The sequence below is a fragment of the Meles meles genome, chromosome 2 (assembly GCF_922984935.1).
Source record: "Meles meles chromosome 2, mMelMel3.1 paternal haplotype, whole genome shotgun sequence".
NCBI classification, from domain to species: Eukaryota; Metazoa; Chordata; class Mammalia; order Carnivora; family Mustelidae; genus Meles; species Meles meles.
This window is the reverse complement of record NC_060067.1, coordinates 83,277,737-83,300,161: the sequence shown is the minus strand read 5'-3', so window position 1 is coordinate 83,300,161 and position 22,425 is coordinate 83,277,737. Positions and strand designations below refer to the sequence as shown.

General features: G+C 36.8%; 1 protein-coding gene across 4 annotated transcripts in view; it reads right to left on the bottom strand.

The window, feature by feature from the left end:
• The window catches only part of SCLT1 (sodium channel and clathrin linker 1), a 199,482-nt gene that overhangs the window by 155,053 nt on the left and 22,004 nt on the right, over window positions 1-22,425 (bottom strand). For all 4 annotated transcript variants that reach the window (XR_006817479.1, XM_045998235.1, XM_045998237.1 and 1 more), the window contains one exon: window positions 12,817-12,872. Coding sequence is in view for 3 of the 4 variants with exons in the window: in XM_045998235.1 (XP_045854191.1) it covers window positions 12,817-12,872 (56 nt within the window). In the remaining variant the exon portion in view is untranslated. The remainder of the gene's footprint in view (window positions 1-12,816; window positions 12,873-22,425) is intronic.

The following is a 22,425-nucleotide window of genomic DNA, read 5'->3' as shown; positions in this document are numbered from 1 at the left end:
TGCTTTATTTTCATTATCGACCAGTTAAAAGCATGCTCTAATTTTTCATTGTCAATCCTTTGACCGATACGTAATATTGAGAGGTTGCTTAACTAAAGAACGGTTGGGGATTTTCTAGTTATCTTTAAAAAATTTGATTTCTAGTATAACTTTCACTGTCATCAAAGAACGTAAGCAGAGTAATTCTGATACTTTAAAAATCCCTGAGTTACTTTTTCAAACTGGTTAATTGTGGAAATGTTATATGTGTACTTAGAATGAATATGTATTCTGAAGGTGTTGGGTATTAGTATTCAATATATGTCCCTTACAGATTTGTTAACTTCATTGTTCAAATATCACATACCCTTTTGTTGTTGTTGTTGTTGTTTGCTTGTTTTTTCATTTACTGAGAGCGGTCTGTTTGTATTTCCTACTATCAAGTTTTTCTCTGGGGTTTAGGGTGCCTTTTAATTTTTAAAAAATTTTATTTATTTATTTGACGGTGAAAGAGGGAGAGGGCACAAGCAGGAGGAGCAGCAGGAAGAGGGAGAGAGAGCAGCAGGCTCCCTGCTGAGCAAGGAACAGGACCCTCGGATCATAATCTGAACCGAAGGCAAAGAAACTGCATCCATCCATTTTAAAATAAAGTTGCTTAACCAACTGAGCCATCCAGGCACCCCTGGAGTGCCTTTTTAAAAATTCTTGTTATAGGGACGCCTGGGTGGCTCAGTCAGTAAAGCTTTTGGCTCAGGTCATGATCCCAGGGTCCTGGGATCAAGTACCCCACTGGGCTCCTTGCTCGGCAGGAACTCTGCTTCCCCTTCTGCCTGCTTCTCCCTCTGCTTGTGCTTTCTCTCTCTCTGACAAATAAATCTTTAAAAAAAAATCTTGTTATATTTATGTTTTGGTCGTTTTTCTCTTATTAAACATTTTCTGTCAGGAAAAGTAAATATTTGAAAAATAGTAAAGCATATTTAAAAATAACCTTTTGTGGGGCACCTGGGTGGCTCAGTTTGTTAATCGACTGCCTTGGGCTCAGGTCTTGATCCTGGAGTCCCACATCTGGCTCCCTCAGTGGGGAGTCTGCTTCTCCCTCTGACCCTACCCCCTCTTGTGCACTCTTTCACTCTCTCAAATAAATAAATAAAAATTAACTAAATAAAAATAACCTTTTGTTATTGACATTTTTAAGTGCTTTAAAAAAATTTAATTGGGGGGCGCCTGGGTGGCTCAGTGGGTTAAAGCCTCTGCCTTCGGCTCAGGTCATGATCCCGGGGTCCTGGGATCGAGCCCCGCATCAGGCTCTCTGCTCCACAGGGAGCCTGCTTCCTCCTCTCTCTCTGCCTGCCTCTCTGCCTAGTTGTGATTTCTGTCAAATAAATAAAATATTAAAAAAAAATTAATTGGTCTGTCTTGCCACTCAGTGCTATAATTGAATTTTTTGATTCTAGAAGAACAGAAAAATTTAAATTTTCCATCTGAACCTTTGTTACTGAGTGCTTACAAATTTAAAACTGTCATATCTTTTGGGAAAATTGAACCTTTTATCATTATGAAATATCTCTTTTTAAGTCTAATAATCTGTTCTTCATTAAAGTCCACTGTGTCCAATATCATCAGCTTTCTTTTGGTTAGTATTTGCATGATGTATCTATTTTCCATCCTTTCATCTGCATCCATTCTATTTTACATTTTAGGAATCTCTCTGATAAGTATATACCATAATTGGTTTCTTTTTTTTAATTCCCTCTGATACATCACTTTTTTTTTATTACGTTCAGTTAGTCACTGTAGAGTACATAATTAGTTTTTGATGTAGTGTTCAATGATTTATCAGTTAAGTGTAACACCAAGTGCTCATCATAGCATGTGGCCTCCTCAATACCCATCACCTTATTAACTCCACCCCTGTCCCCTCTCCCTTCTGAAACCCGCAGATTGTTTCTCAGAGCCCATCTTCTCTCATGGTTCATCTCCCTCTCTAATTTATCCTCCTTTGGATTTCCCTCCCTTCCCCTATGGTCCTCCATGCTATTGGTTATGCTGAAGCCATATGATAATTGTCTTTCTCTGCTTGACTTACTTCCTTAACATAATCCCTTCCAGTTCCATCCATGTAGATGTAAATGGTGGGTATTCATTGTTTCTGATGGCTGAATAATACTTCATTGTATATAAGTACCACATCTTCTTTATCCATTTATCTGTTGAAAGGCATCTTGGCTTCTTCCAGTTTGGCTATTGTGGACATTGCTGCTATGAACATTGAGGTGCATGTGCCCCTCCTTTTCACTACATCTGTATCTTTGGGATAAATACCCAGTAGTGCAATTGCTGGGTCATAAGGTAGCTCTATTCTTAACATCTTGAGGAGCCTCCATACTGGTTTCTAGAGTAGCTGTACCAACTTGCATTCCCACCAACAGTGTAAGAGGGTTCCCCTTTCTCCACACCCTCATCAACGTTTGTTGTTCCCTGTTTTGTTGATTTTTACCATTCTAACTAGTGTTAGGTGGTATCTCATTGTGGTTTTGATTTGTATTTCCCTGATAGCTAGTGATGTTGAGCACTTTTTCATGTCTGTTAGCCATTTGTGTTAGTTTTTGAGAAGTGTCTGTTCATGTCTTATGCCCACTTTCTAACTGGGTTATTAGTTTTTTGAGTGTTGAGTTTGCGAAGTTCTTCACAGATCTTGGGTATTAGTCCTTTGTCTATAATGCTATTGCAAATATCTTCCTCTATTCCCTGGGCTGCCTCTTAGTTTTACTGATGGTTTCCTTTGCTGTGTGGAAGCTTTTTATCTTCATGAGGTCTGAAAAGTTCATTTTTACTTTTGTTTCACTTGCCTTTGGAGATGTGTCTTGAAAGAAGTTACGGTGGCCGATTTCCAAGAGGAAATCTCGGATTTCATTAAATTCCTCTAGGAATTTGATGCATTCTGTCTAACACTGAGGTCTTTCATCCATTTTGAACATATCTTTGTGTATGGTATAAGAGAATGGTCCATTTTCATTCTTCTATATGTAGCTGATACACCTCTTCTATTTGTAGCATGTAATACATTGAACTTTAATTACTGATATATTTGGATTTATATATACTACCTTAGTATTTATTTCTATATGTCTGCCTATTATGATTTTCTCTACTTTCGTGCTTTCTTTTGATTTTTTTTTAATGTGTTCATTTTAGGTGACTCTTTTTAAAAAAAATAAGAATTTTTGAGTAGTTTTAAGTTTACAGCAAAAGTGAGCAGAAAATAGAAATTCCCCAGTATGCCCTTTGGCCCCTCCAGCATGACTTACCCCGCCAGAGTAGAACATTTTGTTGTAACCGATAAACCTACATTGACACAATTACCCAAAGTCTATAGTTTACATTAAGATTCACTCTTAGTGTTGTACATCCTATAATGATATGTATTCATTACTAGTGTCTTACAGAATAATTTCACTGTCCTAAAAATCCTAAGTGCTCTGCCTTTTCATCCTCTCTACTCCCACCCCCTCCCCCAACCCCTTGCAACCACTGATCATTTTATTGTCTCCACAGGTTTTTTGTTTATTTGTTTGTTTGTTTGTTTAAGATTCTTTATTTGAGAGAGTGTGTGTGAGCAGACTTTGGGGTTTGATCTCACAATCCTGAGATCATGATCTGAGCAGAAATCAAGAGTTGGACGCCCAACCAACTGCACCACCCAGGTGCTCCTTTTCTCCATTGTTTTGCCTTTTTCAGAATGGCACATTCACATTTCAGTTTGGAATCATACAATCAGATTGGCTTCTTTCACTAAGTATTATCTATTTAGGACTCCTTCATATCTTCTCCTGGCTTGACAGTTCATTTCTTTTTTATTGCTGAATAATATTCCATAGTTTGAATGTACCACAGTTTATCTGTTCACCTATTGAAGGACATCTAGGTTGTTTCCAAGTTTTGGCAATTGTGAATAAAGCTGCCATAAACATTCATTTGCAGGTTTTTGTGTAGACATAAGTTTTCAACTCCTTTAGGTAAATATTAAGGCGTATGATTGCTAGATTGTTATGATAAGAATAAGTTTCATTTTTTAAGAGACCACCAAACTGTCTTCCTGGGTGACTGTACATTTTGCTTTCCCACCAGCAATGAATGAGAGTTCCTGTTGTTCTATATGTTTTTATTATTCTATTTTTCTACTCTATTAGCTTGGCAGTTATAGGATTCTTTACTTTCAGTGTCTATCCTAGAGATTATAACATGCTTATAGAATTAGCAAAACTCTAAATTAGTATTCTAATTTTTTTTTTGAGTAATGCTGGAAGCTGACAATATTTTCATTCTATTTACCCTTTTCCCAAATTTATGATATTGCTGCCTTGTATTTTAATTCTCTACAAATATTTTAGAAACATTATTATTGTTGCAGAATAGTTGATCTTTATTAGACTTTTTCTCATAGTTACCTTTTCCTTTCTTTTTATAGAATATCCTAAGATTTTAATTTTGCTAATGATAATTTTCACTACTTCTTTTCATCTGAAAATGTACTTATTTGACTTCTAGAAAAATGTTTCATTAGATACATAATTTTAAGCTAATAGTTTTTCTTTCAGCTTTGAAGATATTCCACTGTCTCCTGATTTCCACCATTTCTGTTGAGAAGTTCATTTATGGCTTACTGCTGTTTCTTTGAAGATAATTTTTCTGCTTTGAACATTTTAAAAAATTGTCTTTATGTATTTGATCTTACAATAATGTATCTATAGTTTTTTGTACTATCCTGCTTACGATACATGGTGTTTCTTTAATTTGTGGACCAATGTCTTTCTGCTCTCTTTCTGGGACTCAAGTTATATGAATTTTAGCCCTTTGCACTATTTCTCTTATGTCTTTTATATTATTTCCTGCCAACAGTGGAGGTGTATTTTTTAATCCTCTTGTCTCTCTGATATTCACTCAGAATATTTCTTCAGACGTGGACTGGATTCCATTAATTCTCTCTTCAGTTATATCTTATTTCATTAGTTTTTTTTTTTTTTTTTTTTCAGTTTCAGAATTTTGGTTTGGTGTTTTTTTTAGCATTCCCTTTTCTCTTATCAACATTCTCAAAATTGTCTTTTTTCATTGAGCATATTAAGCAGAGTTATTTTAAAGACCAGTCCTGTGGATTATTTTCTATTATTTCTATTATTCTATTTCTATTATTTATCATTTTAAAAAACTCTGCTGTCTTAAAAATATGAGCCTGATATTACATGTAAAAATATTTGGAGATGTTGTGAGGTCTAGCAATAATGTTATCTTCCTCCAAAACAGTCTTCTTTTTTTTTCCACAGGTGGCTGGGTGCATTATCAACTTCTGATCACCTTTTATCAACATCAGAGGTTCAGATAATTCCAAGCTATGTTTTAGATATTTTTAGGACTAGTATATTTTGGGGGTCACTCTTCTAGGGTATTCCAATCCAATGCCTGGAAACTTCCTGAGCCACTCACCCTCAAATCTAATGGCCCCTGACTTTCAAATTTAATCTCCCTAGCCCTGTAAATTTGCTTCAAGCTTAGTTTTTCAACCTCTCTTCACCTCCTCCAGGATAGGGAGATTTACCTAGGGGAAGGCATCTCCAAAAGCAGGCTCATATCCCTGGATTTCATTTTTTTCCTGGCCTTGCCCTATAATTCTCCACTGAGTCCAATTCATTTAAATAGATCTGTTGTCAAGTTTTTGTCCCAATTTTCTAGTTTTTGTCTAGAATTTCTAGTTTTTCTCAGGGGTCTTGATTACCTAGTCCTGATATCATTGTAAACAAAACTCCCTAGTTCACTTATTTTCAATTTTATTTTTTAATTGATTTATGTTCTAAGTACTAGTCTGGCTACATCTCACTAGTTTGATATGTTGTTTATTCTAAGAAGTTTTTAATTTCAGTTTTCAATTTCTTTTCATCTCAGGAGTTAGTTAAAAATGTAGTTAAATTTTCTGTGCCTGTTTTTTTTGTTTTGTTTTGTTTTAAGATTTTATTTATTTGAGAGGGAGCACAAGCGCACATAAGGTGAAGGGCAGAGGGGCAGAGGGAAGGGTGAGGGGCAGAGGGAAAGGGAGAAGCAGACTCCTCACTGAGCAGGGAGCCTGCAGCAGGGCTCAATCCCAGGACCCCAAGACCATGACCTGAGCCTAAGGCAGACACTTAACTGACTGAGCCAACCAGGCACTGCTGTCTTTTGCTATTTCTAATTTTACTATATATACGGCTATATATATATATATACATATACATGATATTTTACTATATATATGACTTATATTGCTTTAAATCATATGTGTGTATAACAGTGGGCAAGGTTTGCAATCCATGTCTATGTTTATAAATCTTTCATGGGCCTTTAAAAACAACAGTGTATTCTTCTTGGTTGATATGAGTGCATATATACAGAAAAATATTATACTCAAACTTGCTAATTGGTTCTTCCTATCCTCTAATCTTTATGCTTATTTTTCTTATACATTTTTGCCCTTGTTTCCTTTGAAACATAATTGTAATAATATATTTGCAAATACAGATTAAATTTATTTTATCTAATTCTCTAAAAATATTAGCAGTATAATTGAGAAAATAAAACCATTTAATTACTGCAAAGATTCAAGGAATTAATCTTTTTCAAAGCTTTTTTTAATATATCATTAATAAATCTTGAAGATTAGACATCAGGAATTAAATCGTGTTCAACAAATACTTGAAGAGGTATTATATACAAGATGGTAAGACTTCTGGTTCTAGTTGTACTTATTCAAATATTAATAATTAAGTCAAAATATAAGAGCTTAGGGCCACCTGGGTGGCTCAGTCGGTTAAGTGTCTCTCTTCAGCTCAGTTCATGATGCCAGGATCCTGGGACTGAGCCCCACATCAGGCTCTCTGCTCAGCAGAGAGCCTGCTTCTCCTTCTTCCTCTTCTGCTTCCTCTCTGCTGCTCCCTCCATCTCTGTCAAATAAATAAAATCTTTTCTTAAAAAAATGTAAGAGCCTTGAGAAAATAAAAAGAAGAAAGTTCCATCATTTTGGATGGCTTGAGAGTAAGAAGAGAAATCATATAAAGCTTTGTGGAGGTAGACAGTGTTATCCTTATTATTATTTTTATAAGATATTTATTTATTTGTGTGAGAGAGAGAGATAGAGAGCACGCATGCGAGTGAGCAGGGGGAGCGTCAGGCAGAGGGAGAAGCAGGCTCTCAGCCAAGCAAGGAGCCGGGTGGGGGACTCAATCCCAGGACTCTGGGATCATGACCTGAGCCAAAGGCAGACGTTTAACTGGCTGAGCCACCCAGGCGTCCCTATCTTTATTATTATTAACTAGCAGTGTTCATTTTTCCTGCTCTCACCACTGATCAGTTGATCTCTATTTTCTAGTGCAGTTTCTAGAAAAAGTTAATCTTACTGGTTTAGCTAAACTGATTTGCTAAGATCCAACTATGGCCCACCGATTGTGGGCCATAGTTGGGAAGCTGAGATAATCAGGAAGCAACTACACCAACTACTGGTTCCAAGTTCACACCTTTTCATCTGAGATTCTGGGATTAGGATGTTACTGTCTGAGAATTATTGCCTGCAGGAACAACCTACTTTAGCTTCAATAGAAGCAGTTGCCCAGAATTATCAGCTCTAGCACTACAGTACACTTGTTAGATCTCAGCCACAAAAATAGATCCTCAGATACTGCTTTCCCTCCTACTTATCTCCTAATTTAGGTCTCCTAAAAGTACTTATCATTAGTAGAACCTAATTCATATCCTGAGCTAGTTTTTAGTTTTCCAGCCTCTGTAATACAGGAAGGCATACTAAAAAGAGGTTGGAACAGTCAATCTACATCATAGCTGCAAGAATCTGTTATTATTACTTTAATTAAATAGGACCCGAAGTGGTAAAATTAAAATATAAAAGAGCTTTTTCCCCCATGAAACCTAAACTGAAAACAAAATGCTTGATAAAGATGAGTCGTTAAATAACTACTATTAAATTAGAGGTAAGTAAAATATTTACAAAAAGTCAGAAAAATTATAAAATCACAGATAAAAGGAGATCAAAAGGATCTCTAAGTTTTACCCTTCAAAGAAACTCAAACTGGAAATTATAAAAAGTGAATTATATCGTTTTTGCATAAAAGATAAAGCACTATTCAATGATGTTAGGTATATAGCAGTAAGAAAGAATAGACAAGGGCCTTGCTCGCATGAAGAATACATTCTGGTAGATAAGACAAAAAAAATAATTAAAAAGGCAAAAAAATAATTTCAAGTAGTAATAGGTGTCATAAATAAAATAAAATTGTATTATAGAAAAAAGAAAGAAGAGGGTGGAAACAGCTAGATAATGTAGTCAGGGAATGCTTTCCTGAAAAAGGGCTGAGAAACGGGTAGACAGTCCTACGAGTCTTCTAGGGAAGAGTATTCTAGGCAAAAGTGTTAGGTAAGGAAGGTCTTCAGGGGAACACTGGTTTGCTAGGTTTGAGAAAGCCAAATAAGAAGGCTGGTGTGATGAGAGACTAGTAATCAAAGGGAACCATGGTAAGAGTGTATGTATATGCACATAAAGAAAGACAGTAAACTGGGTTATAAACAGAGACATAGAAATCAGGGTAGCTCTGGTTTTATATGAGATCTGAAACAGAAATTTAACACTTTATAAAGCTTGGGATTTTGGCAGACTTTTGGGGATGTTCTTCCTCACAGACCTCAAGTAACTCAAGAACAGCAGTGTTTACTACAGACAATATATCAATGAATGAATGTGGCTGTGAGTCAATAAACTTTCATTTACAAAAAAAAGAGATAGCAGGCCAAATCTGATCCACGGGCTGTAGTTTATGAATCTCTGAAGATGCAATTAAGTCTATCAGTTAGTATATTTTGGCTGTAAGTAACAAAATGCCTAACAAAAAATAAAGACAGTCATTTTTTTAAAAAGATTTATTTATTTATTTGAGAGCATGCGAGAGTAAATGCACAAACTAGTGGGGGGAAGGGCAGACGGAGAGAGGGACAAGCAGACTCCCCACTGCGGAGGGAGACCAACAACGGGCTCGATCCCAGGATCTTGAGATCATTACCTGAGCCAAAATCAAGAGTCTGATGCTTGACTGACTGAGCTACCCAGGCACCCCAAGGATGTTTGGACATTTTTGTCTGTTTTATCACTGTATCACTGATGTATTCACTTGAATAGTGCCTGGTACTTACTTAGTTCTCAATAAATACTTATAAATGAATGACTGAATGAATATTTTATTACCTCATCTAATATTAAATCAGAAGGGTAAGTGGTTCCAGATTTGTTTCAGCAGTTCAACAATTCCCTTCTTTCAATATTGATATCTACCCCCATGGATACAAAATGGTTTTACCAACTTCATAAACCACTTTCTAAAATGACAAGCTGGAAGGAGGTAAATAAAGCTTTCTTCTTGCCAGCTACTTTTTTTTTTTTTTTAAATCAGGGAGAAGATTCTTTACCAGAAGCTCTACAACAGACTTTCTCTTATACTTCACTGGCTAAAAGTAGGGTTCTGTGTTCATTCCTAGACCAACCCCTGGCAAAAATAAACTCAAACTAGTTTAAATAAAAGACTTATCATCTAAAATTGTGGAAGCAGCTCATCTCTCCCAAGCACATGGACACTGGAACAAAATCAGAGCTGAATGAAAAAATTTAAAAAGGCTCATATGGAGACAACAAATGAATAGCCTGAATAATAACGTGAATAATAATTTAATAAACAATAAAAAATTAGTATTTAGTGCCAGAAAGTGCTGTACATATAATCCTGCATTCAATTTATTTCCTCTGATACATTTTGAGGAGAAAAGATGGTATTACAGAAAAAAAAAAAGGACAAAACAAAATATATGTTCTCAACAGAAACTGGATTTCAAAGAACAGATTTAAAAATGGGAGGAAGGAAAAGTATTTTTTCACCTCTTCCTTAGCCTGATTTAAAATGACATTATTTCCTATCTATAGTCAATTCTTACATTACATCCACCCATATAAAAATGTAAATATTAAAATGTTTCTAAAACCCAACAGTGTAGAATTGCATACTACTACATAATCCAAGTCACTGCTAGCTTCCATTATTCAGAACTGACTATGTACACACATTTAAGATACTTTCCTTAAAAATGATAAACTTTTAATTTTGCAGTCCTTAACTGCAACACATAATTAAAGGTAGGATGTTGCCCTAAAAACATAAGAAGAAAATTTCACTTTAAAACCGAGAAATTTTCCAGTTACTAAAAGTGCCTTTATAATAAGCTCAGAATCCATTTGTTCCCACTTTCCTATTGTACTGGGAATAAATACATTCATGAGACATGACCACATTACTATTAAATAGGTGAAGCAGATTTTTAAAAGACTGGCTTAAAAAGAACTGGACATGAAAGGAAATAAGTATGTGGAATCAAATACAGGAAATACAATGATTATCTCGACCTTATAGTACCTTTTCTATTCCCATTACATTAAAATACAAGCTTATTCTACATCCGTTGGTGATTCAAAAATCTTAGCAATGTTCTTTATTAGGAATAGAATAGTTTATTTAATAACTTTTTTGAGAAAGAATAGTAAATCATAAAAAGTTAAGGTTAGAAAAGCTTTCCCCTGGGGGAAAAACAAATAAGAAAAATTGAAACCCAACTAAAGGATTTATTTACACTTCAGCCAATATTAATAGCTTAAATATATGAAGCTTTCAGAAATTAGAGAAAAGGAGAGTGAAACATATTTTTTAAAATGGAAGGGAGAAGATGACAAAATAGTCAAAACCAGACATACAAATTCCATGGGAGTTCTAGATTATTCTAAAGAACAACATGTATTATATTAAACAACAAAAAAGGAAACTGCTATATAACATACCAAAATACATACAAAAGAATGCCAGCTTTAAAAGACTCTGTTTTAAATGAATTTAGAACTAAAAAAAAAAAAAAAAAAAAATCTCTTTACTTTTCGGTCCAGTTATAAAAGTCAACAACAAAAGATATATCAGATTTCGGCCCAGCTGTATGATCTTTAAAAGTTAAAGTTAAGAAACTTGGGATAAAATAAAACTTTAAACATTTTAAGCAAAAAACAGGAGATTTTTATGATCACAGGTTGAGAGGGGATTTGTTAGAGACACAAAGAATAACAACCATAAGAAGAAAGCTGGATTCAACTATCTTAAGATTAAAAACAAAACAGAAAATTCTTTTCATGAAACCTGTCATAACCTGGGAACAGATACAGGAAACACCTATCGTCTAGCACGTTGTACAGTACTGCAGCAACATTATTCATTCTCATCCCTTTTCATCTTCCAGCCTCTATCACAGTGGCAGAAAGTCTAATAAAACTCTATTTCTCAGAGGTTCTTGAAGCTGGCGTTGTGGGTAGGATTAAAGTTTTACCAGTGAGAAGCACTTGTGGGGGATAAGGAAAATAGAAGTGAGCTGAGAATGTTCCTCTACTGGTGTGACAGATAGCAAGCAAAACTGGATAGACAGGAGGGTCTCTTACAGTCAATATCCTGTGCCTCACTTTCTAATGGCAAGGCTCCAGCTTTATGGAAATGATAATGTAGGAGTAGCAACAGAGATGGTGGCAGCAACATAAATATCCAACCTCCAGATCACAATCCCTAAGTTATGATCCTAAAACCAGGGACCTAGTAGCACTTACAGGTAAGTGACTAAATTCTTTCCTCTCTGAAATTTCTACAATGGTTATCATTTATAGTAGTATTTTTACATTGACGCAGATTGGCACACCAACAAATATTCAGAATACAGGGTATATAAAGTACTTTGACAATAAGGGAAAGATAAATAGAAAATGGGAAAAAGAAATGAACAAGCATTTAATGAGAAAAGAAAATCACATGGGTAAATACACATATGAAAAATGGTCAACCATATTAGTATTATAGGAAAATGTTAGATTCAGAGAAATGTTAAATTATAACCACAATGAAAAACCATTTAAGACTCAAAATAACAAAAATTTAAAAACCTAGCAAGACTAAGTGCTGATAAAAACATGTAGATCAGTAAGAACTCATAAATATCACAGGTGGGAATGTAAATTGGTACAGCCACTTTGCAAATTAAGTTGGTGTTATATTGTAAAACTGAATGTTTACATAATCTACGACCCAGCAAGCTATCCCTTGAAACTCTTGTGCTTGTTTGTATATGATACTCAGTAGAAAAAAAAAGTCCCAGAAGACTAAATGATTATGATTTTATATAGTTTAAAAAATACAAAACTGAATAATTTATTGTTAGGAATACACACACTTATTAAAAAATTTAAAAAGCAAGGGAATGATAAACACAAAATTCAAGAAAGTGCTAATATCTAGCAGAGGTCAGGAGAGGAATGAATAGGGAAGGAAAACATGGGTAGGTATACCAGTACTGTTAACCTCTTTTAGCTCTTAACTGAATGATGGGTTGACAGTTTTTGTTTTATCAGTATGTTTCATAACATATGTGACTAAAATAACTATACTATTAATGATTGCTAATACTTATAAAGTGTTTATTATATACCCTATTTCCCCTACAGTTAGCACTATGAAATAATTATTTCTAATTCATAGATGAGAAAACTAAAGCACAGAGAGGTTAAGTAACTGCCCAAGTAAGGTTGCATAGCTAGTAAGTAATGGACCTACGGGTCAAACAGGAAATCAGGCTCCAGAGTCTGCACTCATAACCAGTGTACTATATGAATAAAATAGCAAATAAGAACAATAAAAGTTACCTAGGATAACAATAAAAGAATCAACAGTTAAACTGATTTACCTTTCGTTTTCCTTGATGACATTTTCAAGTTGTAGTTTCATCTCGCCCATATGTTTCTGAAAGATTAAAATATTGAATATATTTTGTAGATGAGTCTCTATTATGTAATCCTTTCCTATCCAAGCAGTCAGATTCTATGGCACTAGGCTACTGATAAGAAACAATGATTCTTTACTTCTATTAAGCACTAGTAAATATGGATATTTTAATGATACACAGAATAATAAAGAATACATAATAAAACACTCCTTTTGAAATATAAAGAAAATATTTATATGACACACTGAGAAATACTCACAAATGCAGTCCTATGATTTGTAGATGTTTATAAAAAACAGATGAGAGATATTCCTCAGTATGTCACTATAACAAATCCCCATACCCTTAATGTATTCTTTTTTTTTTTTTTTAAAGATTTTATTTATTTACTTGACAGAGAGAGAGATCACAAGTAGGCAGAGAGGCAGGCAGAGAGAGAGGAGGAAGCAGGCTCCCTGCGGAGCAGAGAGCCCGATGCGGGGCTCAATCCCAGGACCCTGAGATCATGACCTGAGCCGAAGGCAGTGGCTTGATCCACTGAGCCACCCAGGCGCCCCCCCCCTTAGTGTATTCTTTTTTTTTTTTTTTTAATTATTTACATCTATTTTTTTTTATTTTTTTTTCCATTTTATTTATTTTTTCAGCGTAACAGTATTCATTCTTTTTGCACAACACCCAGTGCTCCATGCAAAACGTGCCCTCCCCATTACCCACCACCTGTTCCCCCAACCTCCCACCCCTGACCCTTCAAAACCCTCAGGTTGTTTTTCAGAGTCCATAGTCTCTTATGGTTCGCCTCGCCTCCCCAATGTCCATAGCCCGCTCCCCCTCTCCCAATCCCACCTCCCCCCAGCAACCCCCAGTTTGTTTTGTGAGATTAAGAGTCATTTATGGTTTGTCTCCCTCCCAATCCCATCTTGTTTCATTTATTCTTCTCCTATCCCCCTACCCCCCCATGTTGCTTCCCCTTAGTGTATTCTTAATTCACTTTAGTTTAGTTGAAGCCCAGATAAGAAGAGCTTGTATTTGAAAAAGTAAAATGTTAACAGTGAAAAAGAAAATAGAGATCTTCTTTTTTTTTTTTTTTAAGATTTTATTTATTTGACAGAGAGAGAGATCACAAGTAGGCAGAGAGGCAGGCAGAGAGAGAGGAGGAAGCAGGCTCCCCGCGGAGCAGAGAGCCCGATGCGGGGCTCGATCCCAGGACCCTGAGATCATGACCTGAGCTGAAGGCAGCGGCTTAATCCACTGAGCCACCCAGGCGCCCCTAGAGATCTTCTTTAGCAGTAATTTGCTCAGTCTGTTTGCCACCTTTATTAACTGTCTAAACTCTCCACACCATACAATGTTGGTAAACCTGTATCGTCACCAACATATACTTTAATAGGACAAATGGAGAAAAAAAAAGCACTAATTCATATAAAAATGAGAATAAAATATATACTGTAAACAGAATGAGTTTGGTACAATTAATTTTCTCTGAGGAGATGAAGCAATTGTAAAATCTCAATAGGAAAGAAAAGGCATTTCAAGTAGGGAGAAATATGTGTAAAAGCAAAGAGGCAAAAAATATTAGAACACAGGCATTGTTGTCAGCTCTCAATGAGAGTAAATGGGCTAGGGGAGAGCAGGAAGGAGGCCATGTAAAATCACACTTAAAACAAAACTGCAATCAACTCATGGTATGTCCATTAATCTTGACTGAGTAACCTAGACTAAAGGAGAGGAGCCAAGCCTGGAGTGAACCTGGCAAGGGAAAGGGAAAAAAAAAATGCTCCAAGCCCTTCTGCCTCCCTTTCAACCAGAGAAACTAGTGGAAGCTTGGGCTAGGAAATCAGTAACAGCCAACTCTAAATACAAAGCTGGCTTTAGGAAAGCCAGGTGAACCTTTCCCAGGTCCTTGCTGTGAATGAATCACAATTAAATTAAAATGAATGAATTCACTATCAGATAACTAAGAAGTAACCATACATTGAGTTATGATGCAGTGAAAGAAAATTGGAAAGGCAGGCAGCAGCTCTTGAACGCCATGGTAACTAAGAGGTTTGTATTTTATTGTAGCAATTATCCTGATTCTTGCCACTAAAAAAACAACAACAAAACTGATCTTAAAAGTTGCAAAATCTTGCAAGATCTTTAAAAGTTGTAAAAAGGTTGGTTTATCTTAAAAAATATTTACTCAAATTACTCAAATAGTTAGAATGTATATGTAATAGCTAGGATTAAAGGTGAATCATTATGGTCACGCTAAAGATTCTTTACTGTCAAATATTCTAAAATATTTAATAGTTGGAAGGAAACAAAATCTCACAGTACCTCTTGTATTATCAAATTTCCCCGGGGATAGAGGTCAAGATGGCGGAGAAGTAGCAGCCTGAGACTACATCAGGTAACAGGAGATCAGCTCGATAGCTTATCTAAACATTGCAAACACCTACAAATCCAACGGGAGAGCGAAGAGAAGAAGAACAGCAACTCTAGAAACAGAAAATCAACCACTTTCTGAAAGGTAGGACTGGCGGAGAAGTGAATCTAAAACGACGGGAAGATAGACCGCGGGGGGAGGGGCCGGCTCCCGGCAAGCGGCGGAGGAACGGAGCACAAAATCAGGACTTTTAAAAGTCTGTTCCACTGAGGGACATTGCTCCAGGGGCTAAACCGGGGTGAAGCCCACGCGGGGCCAGCGTGGCCCCAAGCCCCGCAAGGTCACAGAAGGATCGGGAGTGTCAGAGTGTCGGAGAGCTTGCAGGTATTAGAACGGAAAAACCGGCTGCAAAGACAGAGCCGAGGACTGAACTCTCAGCTCGGGGTTACCTTGAACTGGTCGCGGGCTGGGTGAGCTCGGAGTGCGGCTAGAGGCTGGGGATACGGGAGTGATTGGGTGCTGTCCTCTGGGGGCGCACTGAGGAGTGGGGCCCCAGGCTCTCGGCTCCTCCGGGCCGGAGACTGGGAGGCCGCCATTTTCATTCCCGTCCTCCGGAACTCTACGGAAAGCGTTCAGGGAACAGAAGCTCCCAAAAGCGAACCCGAGCCGATTACTTAGTCCGGCCGCCGGTAAGGGCAGTGCAATCCCGCCTCGGGCAAAGACACTTGAGAATCACTACAACAGGCCCCTCCCCCAGAAGATCAACAAAATATCCAGCCAGGACGAAGTTCATCTATCAAGGAGAAAGCAGATTCAATTCCTAAGACAGCAGAGCAATTCCAGAGGAGGAGAAAGCAAAGCACGGAACTCATGGCTTTCTCCCCATGATTCTTTAGTCTTGTGGCTACTTCAATTTTTTTTTTCTTTTTTCAATTTTTTTTTTCTTTTTTCAATTTTTTTTTCTTTTTTCTTTTTTCTTCTTCTGCTAAATTTTTTTAAAACTTTTACCCTTTTCTTTTTTAACGTTTTTTGACTAGTTCATCTAAATATATATATTTTTTCTTTCTTTTTTATATTTTTTTATTTGTTTTATTTTTTAAATTTTTTTCTTTTTTTTTTTTCTTTTTTTTCTTTTTTTTTCAGAACCTGTTTTTTATCCCTTTTCTCCCCCCCACAATTTGGGGTCTCTTCTGATTTGGTTACAGCGCATTTTTCCGGGGTCTTTGCCACCCTATTAGTAGTTTATTTGTTCCTTCATATCCTCTTATCTGGACAAAATGACAAGGCGGAAAAAATCACCACAAACAAAAGAACAAGAGACAGTACCGAAGGCTAGGGACCTAATCAACACAGACATTGGTACTATGTCAGATCAAGAGTTCAGAATGACGATTCTGAACATTCTAGCCGGGCTCGAAAAAGGCATGGAAGATATTAGAGAAACCCTCTCTGGAGATATTAAAGCCCTTTCTGGAGAAACTAAAGAACTAAAATCTAACCAAGTTGAAATCAAAAAAGATATTAATGAGGTGCAATCAAAAATGGAGGCTCTCACTGCTAGGATAAATGAGGCAGAAGAAAGAATTAGTGATATAGAAGACCAAATGACAGAGAATAAGGAAGCCGAGCAAAAGAGGGACAAACAGCTACTGGACCATGAGGGGAGAATTCGAGAGATAAGTGACACCATAAGACGAAACAACATTAGAATAATTGGGATTCCAGAAGAAGAAGAAACAGAGAGGGGAGCAGAAGGTCTATTGGAGAGAATCATTGGAGAGAATTTCCCTAATATGGCAAAGGGAACAAGCATCAAAATCCAGGAGATGCAGAGAACCCCCCTCAAAGTCAACAAGAATAGGTCCACACCCCGTCACCTAATAGTAAAATTGACAAGTCTTAGTGACAAAGAGAAAATCCTGAAAGCAGCCCGAGAAAAGAAGTCTGTAACATACAATGGTAAAAATATTAGATTGGCAGCAGACTTATCCACAGAGACCTGGCAGGCCAGGAAGAGCTGGCATGATATATTCAGAGCACTCAACGAGAAAAACATGCAGCCAAGAATACTCTATCCAGCTAGGCTATCATTGAAAATAGAAGGAGAGATCAAAATCTTCCAGGACAAACAAAAACTGAAAGAATTTGCAAACACCAAACCAGGTCTCCAGGAAATATTGAAAGGGGTCCTCTAAGCAAAGAGAGAGCCTAAAAGTAGTAGATCAGAAAGGTACAGAGACAATATACAGTAACAGTCACCTTACAGGCTACTAATGGCACTAAATTCATATCTCTCAATAGTTACCCTGAATGTTAATGGGCTAAATGCCCCAATCAAAACACACAGGGTATCAGAATGGATAAAATAACAAAACCCATCAGTATGTTGCCTACAAGAAAATCATTTTAGACGCGAAGACACCTCCAGATTGAAAGTGAGGGGGTGGAAAACAATTTACCATGCTAATGGGCATCAGAAGAAAGCTGGGGTGGCAATCCTTATATCAGATCAATTAGATTTTAAGCCAAAGACTATAATAAGGGATGAGGAAGGACACTATATCCTACTCAAAGGGTCTGTCCAACAAGAAGATCTAACAATTTTAAATATCTATGCCCCTAACGTGGGAGCAGCCAACTATATAAACCAATTAATAACAAAATCAAAGAAACACATCAATAATAATACAATAATAGTAGGGGACTTTAACACTCCCCTCACTGAAATGGACAGATCATCCAAGCCAAAGATCAACAAGGAAATAAAGGCCTTAAATGACACACTGGACCAGATGGACATCACAGATATATTCAGAACATTTCATCCCAAAGCAACAGAATACACATTCTTCTCTAGTGCACATGGAACCTTCTCCAGAATAGATCACATCCTGGGTCACAAATCAGGTCTCAACCGGTATCAAAAGATTAAGATTATTCCCTGCATATTTTCAGACCACAATGCTCTGATGCTAGAACTCAATCACAAGACGAAAGCTGGAAAGAACCCAAATACATGGAGACTAAACAGCATCCTTCTAAAGAATGAATGGGCTAACCAGGAAATTAAAGAAGAATTGAAAAAATTCATGGAAACAAATGATAATGAAAACACAACAGATCAAAATCTGTGGGACACAGCAAAGGCAGTCCTGAGAGGAAAATATATAGCGGTACAAGGCTTTCTCAAGAAACAAGAAAGGTCTCAAGTACACAACCTAACCCTACGCGTAAAGGAGCTGGAGAAAGAACAAGAAAGAAACCCTAAACCCAGCAGGAGAAGAGAAATCATAAAGATCAGAGCAGAAATCAATGAAATAGAAACCAAAAAAACAATAGAAAAAATCAATGAAACTAGGAGCTGGTTCTTTGAAAGAATCAATAGGATTGATAAACCTCTGGCCAGACTCATCAAAAAGAAAAGAGAAAGGACCCAAATAAATAAAATCATGAATGAAAGAGGAGAGATCACAACTAACACCAAAGAAATACAGACAATTATAAGAACATACTATGAGCAACTCTATGCCAACAAATTGGACAATCTGGAATGGATGCATTCCTAGAGACATATAAACTACCACAACTGAACCAGGAAGAAATAGAAAACCTGAACAGGCCCATAACCAGTAAGGAGATTGAAACAGTCATCAAAAGTCTCCAAACAAACAAAAGCCCAGGGCCAGATGGCTTCCCAGGGGAATTCTACCAAACATTTAAAGAAGAACTCATTCCTATTCTCCTGAAACTGTTCCAAAAAAATAGAAATGGAAGGAAAACTTCCAAACTCATTCTATGAGGCCAGCATCACCTTGATCCCAAAACCAGACAAGGATCCCACCAAAAAAGAGAACTACAGACCAATATCCTTGATGAACACAGACGCAAAAATTCTCGCCAAAATACTAGCCAATAGGATTCAACAGTACATTAAAAGGATTATTCACCACGATCAAGTGGGATTTATTCCAGGGCTGCAGGGTTGGTTCAACATCCGCAAATCAATCAATGTGATAGAACACATTAATAAAAGAAAGAACAAGAACCATATGATACTCTCAATAGATGCTGAAAAAGCATTTGACAAAGTACAGCATCCCTTCCTGATCAAAACTCTTCAAAGTGTAGGGATAGAGGGCACATACCTCAATATTATCAAAGCCATCTATGAAAAACCCACCGCAAACATCATTCTCAATGGAGAAAAACTGAAAGCTTTTCCATTAAGGTCAGGAACACGGCAGGGATGTCCATTATCACCACTGCTATTCAACATAGTATTAGAAGTCCTAGCCTCAGCAATCAGACAACAAAAAGAAATTAAAGGCATCCAAATTGGTAAAGAAGAAGTCAAACTATCACTCTTCGCAGATGATATGATACTATATGTGGAAAACCCAAAAGACTCCACTCCAAAACTGCTAGAACTTGTCCAGGAATTCAGTAAAGTGTCAGGATATAAAATCAATGCACAGAAATCAGTTGCATTTCTGTACACCAACAACAAGACTGAAGAAAGAGAAATTAAGGAGTCAATCCCATTCACAATTGTACCCAAAACTATAAGATACCTAGGAATAAACCTAACCAAAGAGACTAAGAATCTATACACAGAAAATTATAAAGTACTCATGAAAGAAATTGAGGAAGACACAAAAAAATGGAAAAATGTTCCATGCTCCTGGATTGGAAGAATAAATATTGTGAAAATGTCTATGCTACCTAAAGCAATCTACACATTTAATGCAATCCCTATCAAAATACCATCCATTTTTTTCAAAGAAATGGAACAAATAATCCTAAAATTTATATGGAACCAGAAAAGACCTTGAATAGCCAAAGGAATATTGAAGAACAAAGCCAAAGTTGGTGGCATCACAATTCCGGACTTCAAGCTCTATTACAAAGCTGTCATCATCAAGACAGCATGGTACTGGCACAAAAACAGACACATAGATCAGTGGAACAGAATAGAGAGCCCAGAAATCGACCCTCAACTCTATGGCCAACTCATCTTCGACAAAGCAGGAAAGAATGTCCAATGGAAAAAAGACAGCCTCTTCAATAAATGGTGCTGGGAAAATTGGACAGCCACATGCAGAAAAATGAAATTGGACCACTTCCTTACACCACACACGAAAATAGACTCCAAATGGATGAAGGACCTCAATGTGAGAAAGCAATCCATCAAAATCCTTGAGGAGAATGCAGGCAGCAACCTCTTCGACCTCAGCCGCAGCAACATCTTCCTAGGAACAACGGCAAAGGCAAGGGAAGCAAGGGCAAAAATGAACTATTGGGATTTCATCAAGATCAAAAGCTTTTGCACAGCAAAGGAAACAGTTAACAAAACCAAAAGACAAAAAAAACAAACAAACAAACAAACAAAAAAAAAACCAAAAGACAACTGACAGAATGGGAGAAGATATTTGCAAACGACATATCAGATAAAGGGCTAGTATCCAAAATCTATAAGGAACTTAGCAAACTCAACACCCAAAGAACAAACAATCCAATCAAGAAATGGGCAGAGGACATGAACAGACATTTCTGCAAAGAAGACATCCAGATGGCCAACAGACACATGAAAAAGTGCTCCACGTCACTCGGCATCAGGGAAATACAAATCAAAACCACAATGAGATATCACCTCACACCAGTCAGAATGGCTAAAATGAACAAGTCAGGAAATGACAGATGCTGGAGAGGATGTGGAGAAAGGGGAACCCTCCTCCACTGTTGGTGGGAATGCAAGCTGGTCCAACCACTCTGGAAAACAGCATGGAGGTTCCTCAAAATGTTGAAAATAGAACTACCCTATGACCCAGCAATTGCACTACTGGGTATTTACCCTAAAGATACAAACATAGTGATCCGAAGGGGCACGTGTACCCGAATGTTTATAGCAGCAATGTCTACAATAGCCAGACTATGGAAAGAACCTAGATGTCCATCAACAGATGAATGGATCAAGAAGATGTGGTATATATACACAATGGAATACTATGCAGCCATCAAAAGAAATGAAATCTTGCCATTTGCGACGACGTGGATGGAACTAGAGCGTATCATGCTTAGTGAAATAAGTCAATCGGAGAAAGACAACTATCATATGATCTCCCTGATATGAGGACATGGAGAAGCAACATGGGGGGGTAGGGGGATAGGAGAAGAATAAATGAAACAAGATGGGATTGGGAGGGAGACAAACCATAAATGACTCTTAATCTCACAAAACAAACTGGGGGTTGCTGGGGGGAGGTGGGATTGGGAGAGGGGGAGCGGGCTATGGACATTGGGGAGGGGAGGCGAACCATAAGAGACTATGGACTCTGAAAAACAACCTGAGGGTTTTGAAGGGTCAGGGGTGGGAGGTTGGGGGAACAGGTGGTGGGTAATGGGGAGGGCACGTTTTGCATGGAGCACTGGGTGTTGTGCAAAAAGAATGAATACTGTTACGCTGAAAAAATAAATAAAATGGAAAAAAAAAATAAAAAAATAAAAATAAAAAAATAAAAAACCTGGATAGAAAAAAAAAAAAGAAACGTTAACTGTTCTGAACTTGTGAACTACAAACTCCTCCCATAGACCATTAAATTATATGTATTCACCAGTGATTTTTTTTTGTAAATCGTGTGTGCAAATAATAAAACATAATAAAATATATTTATCCACTAAAAAAAAAAAAAAAATTTTCCCTTATTTACATTTTTGGAAGGAAGTTTTTCATATAAAGAAATATAGTGAAAGTTTTCTTGATTTCAGGATAAACTATTCTTTTTACTGGGTCAATAAATCCTAAGAACTAGTACTAGTCAGTAATATCCATGTGAGCAACTGTTCTTAGATTTATCTGTCAGCATCTTTTTTTCCTCTGTAAAAGTAGCAACTACTCTTGTTACAGACCCTTGGGCCTTCTGCTACAGTTTTCTCTCTCTTGTAATTAATTCAATAATCACTCTTAGATTGAGAATGTTAGATAGGGGAATGAAGTTAAACACCTTAGTAAAATAGCTGATTAAAGAGATATATGAATCAGATAGATTATAAAAAATTAAACATTTAAAAGCTTAATTCAAGATAACTAGTTATCCCATTTTATAACAATTGAACCACATGTCATTATAGCAATTTTGAGTGAATTCAGCAGAAACTTGAAACTCACTAGCCCTGAAAAGAAAAGCAAAATGCCATTGGTGCAGAAC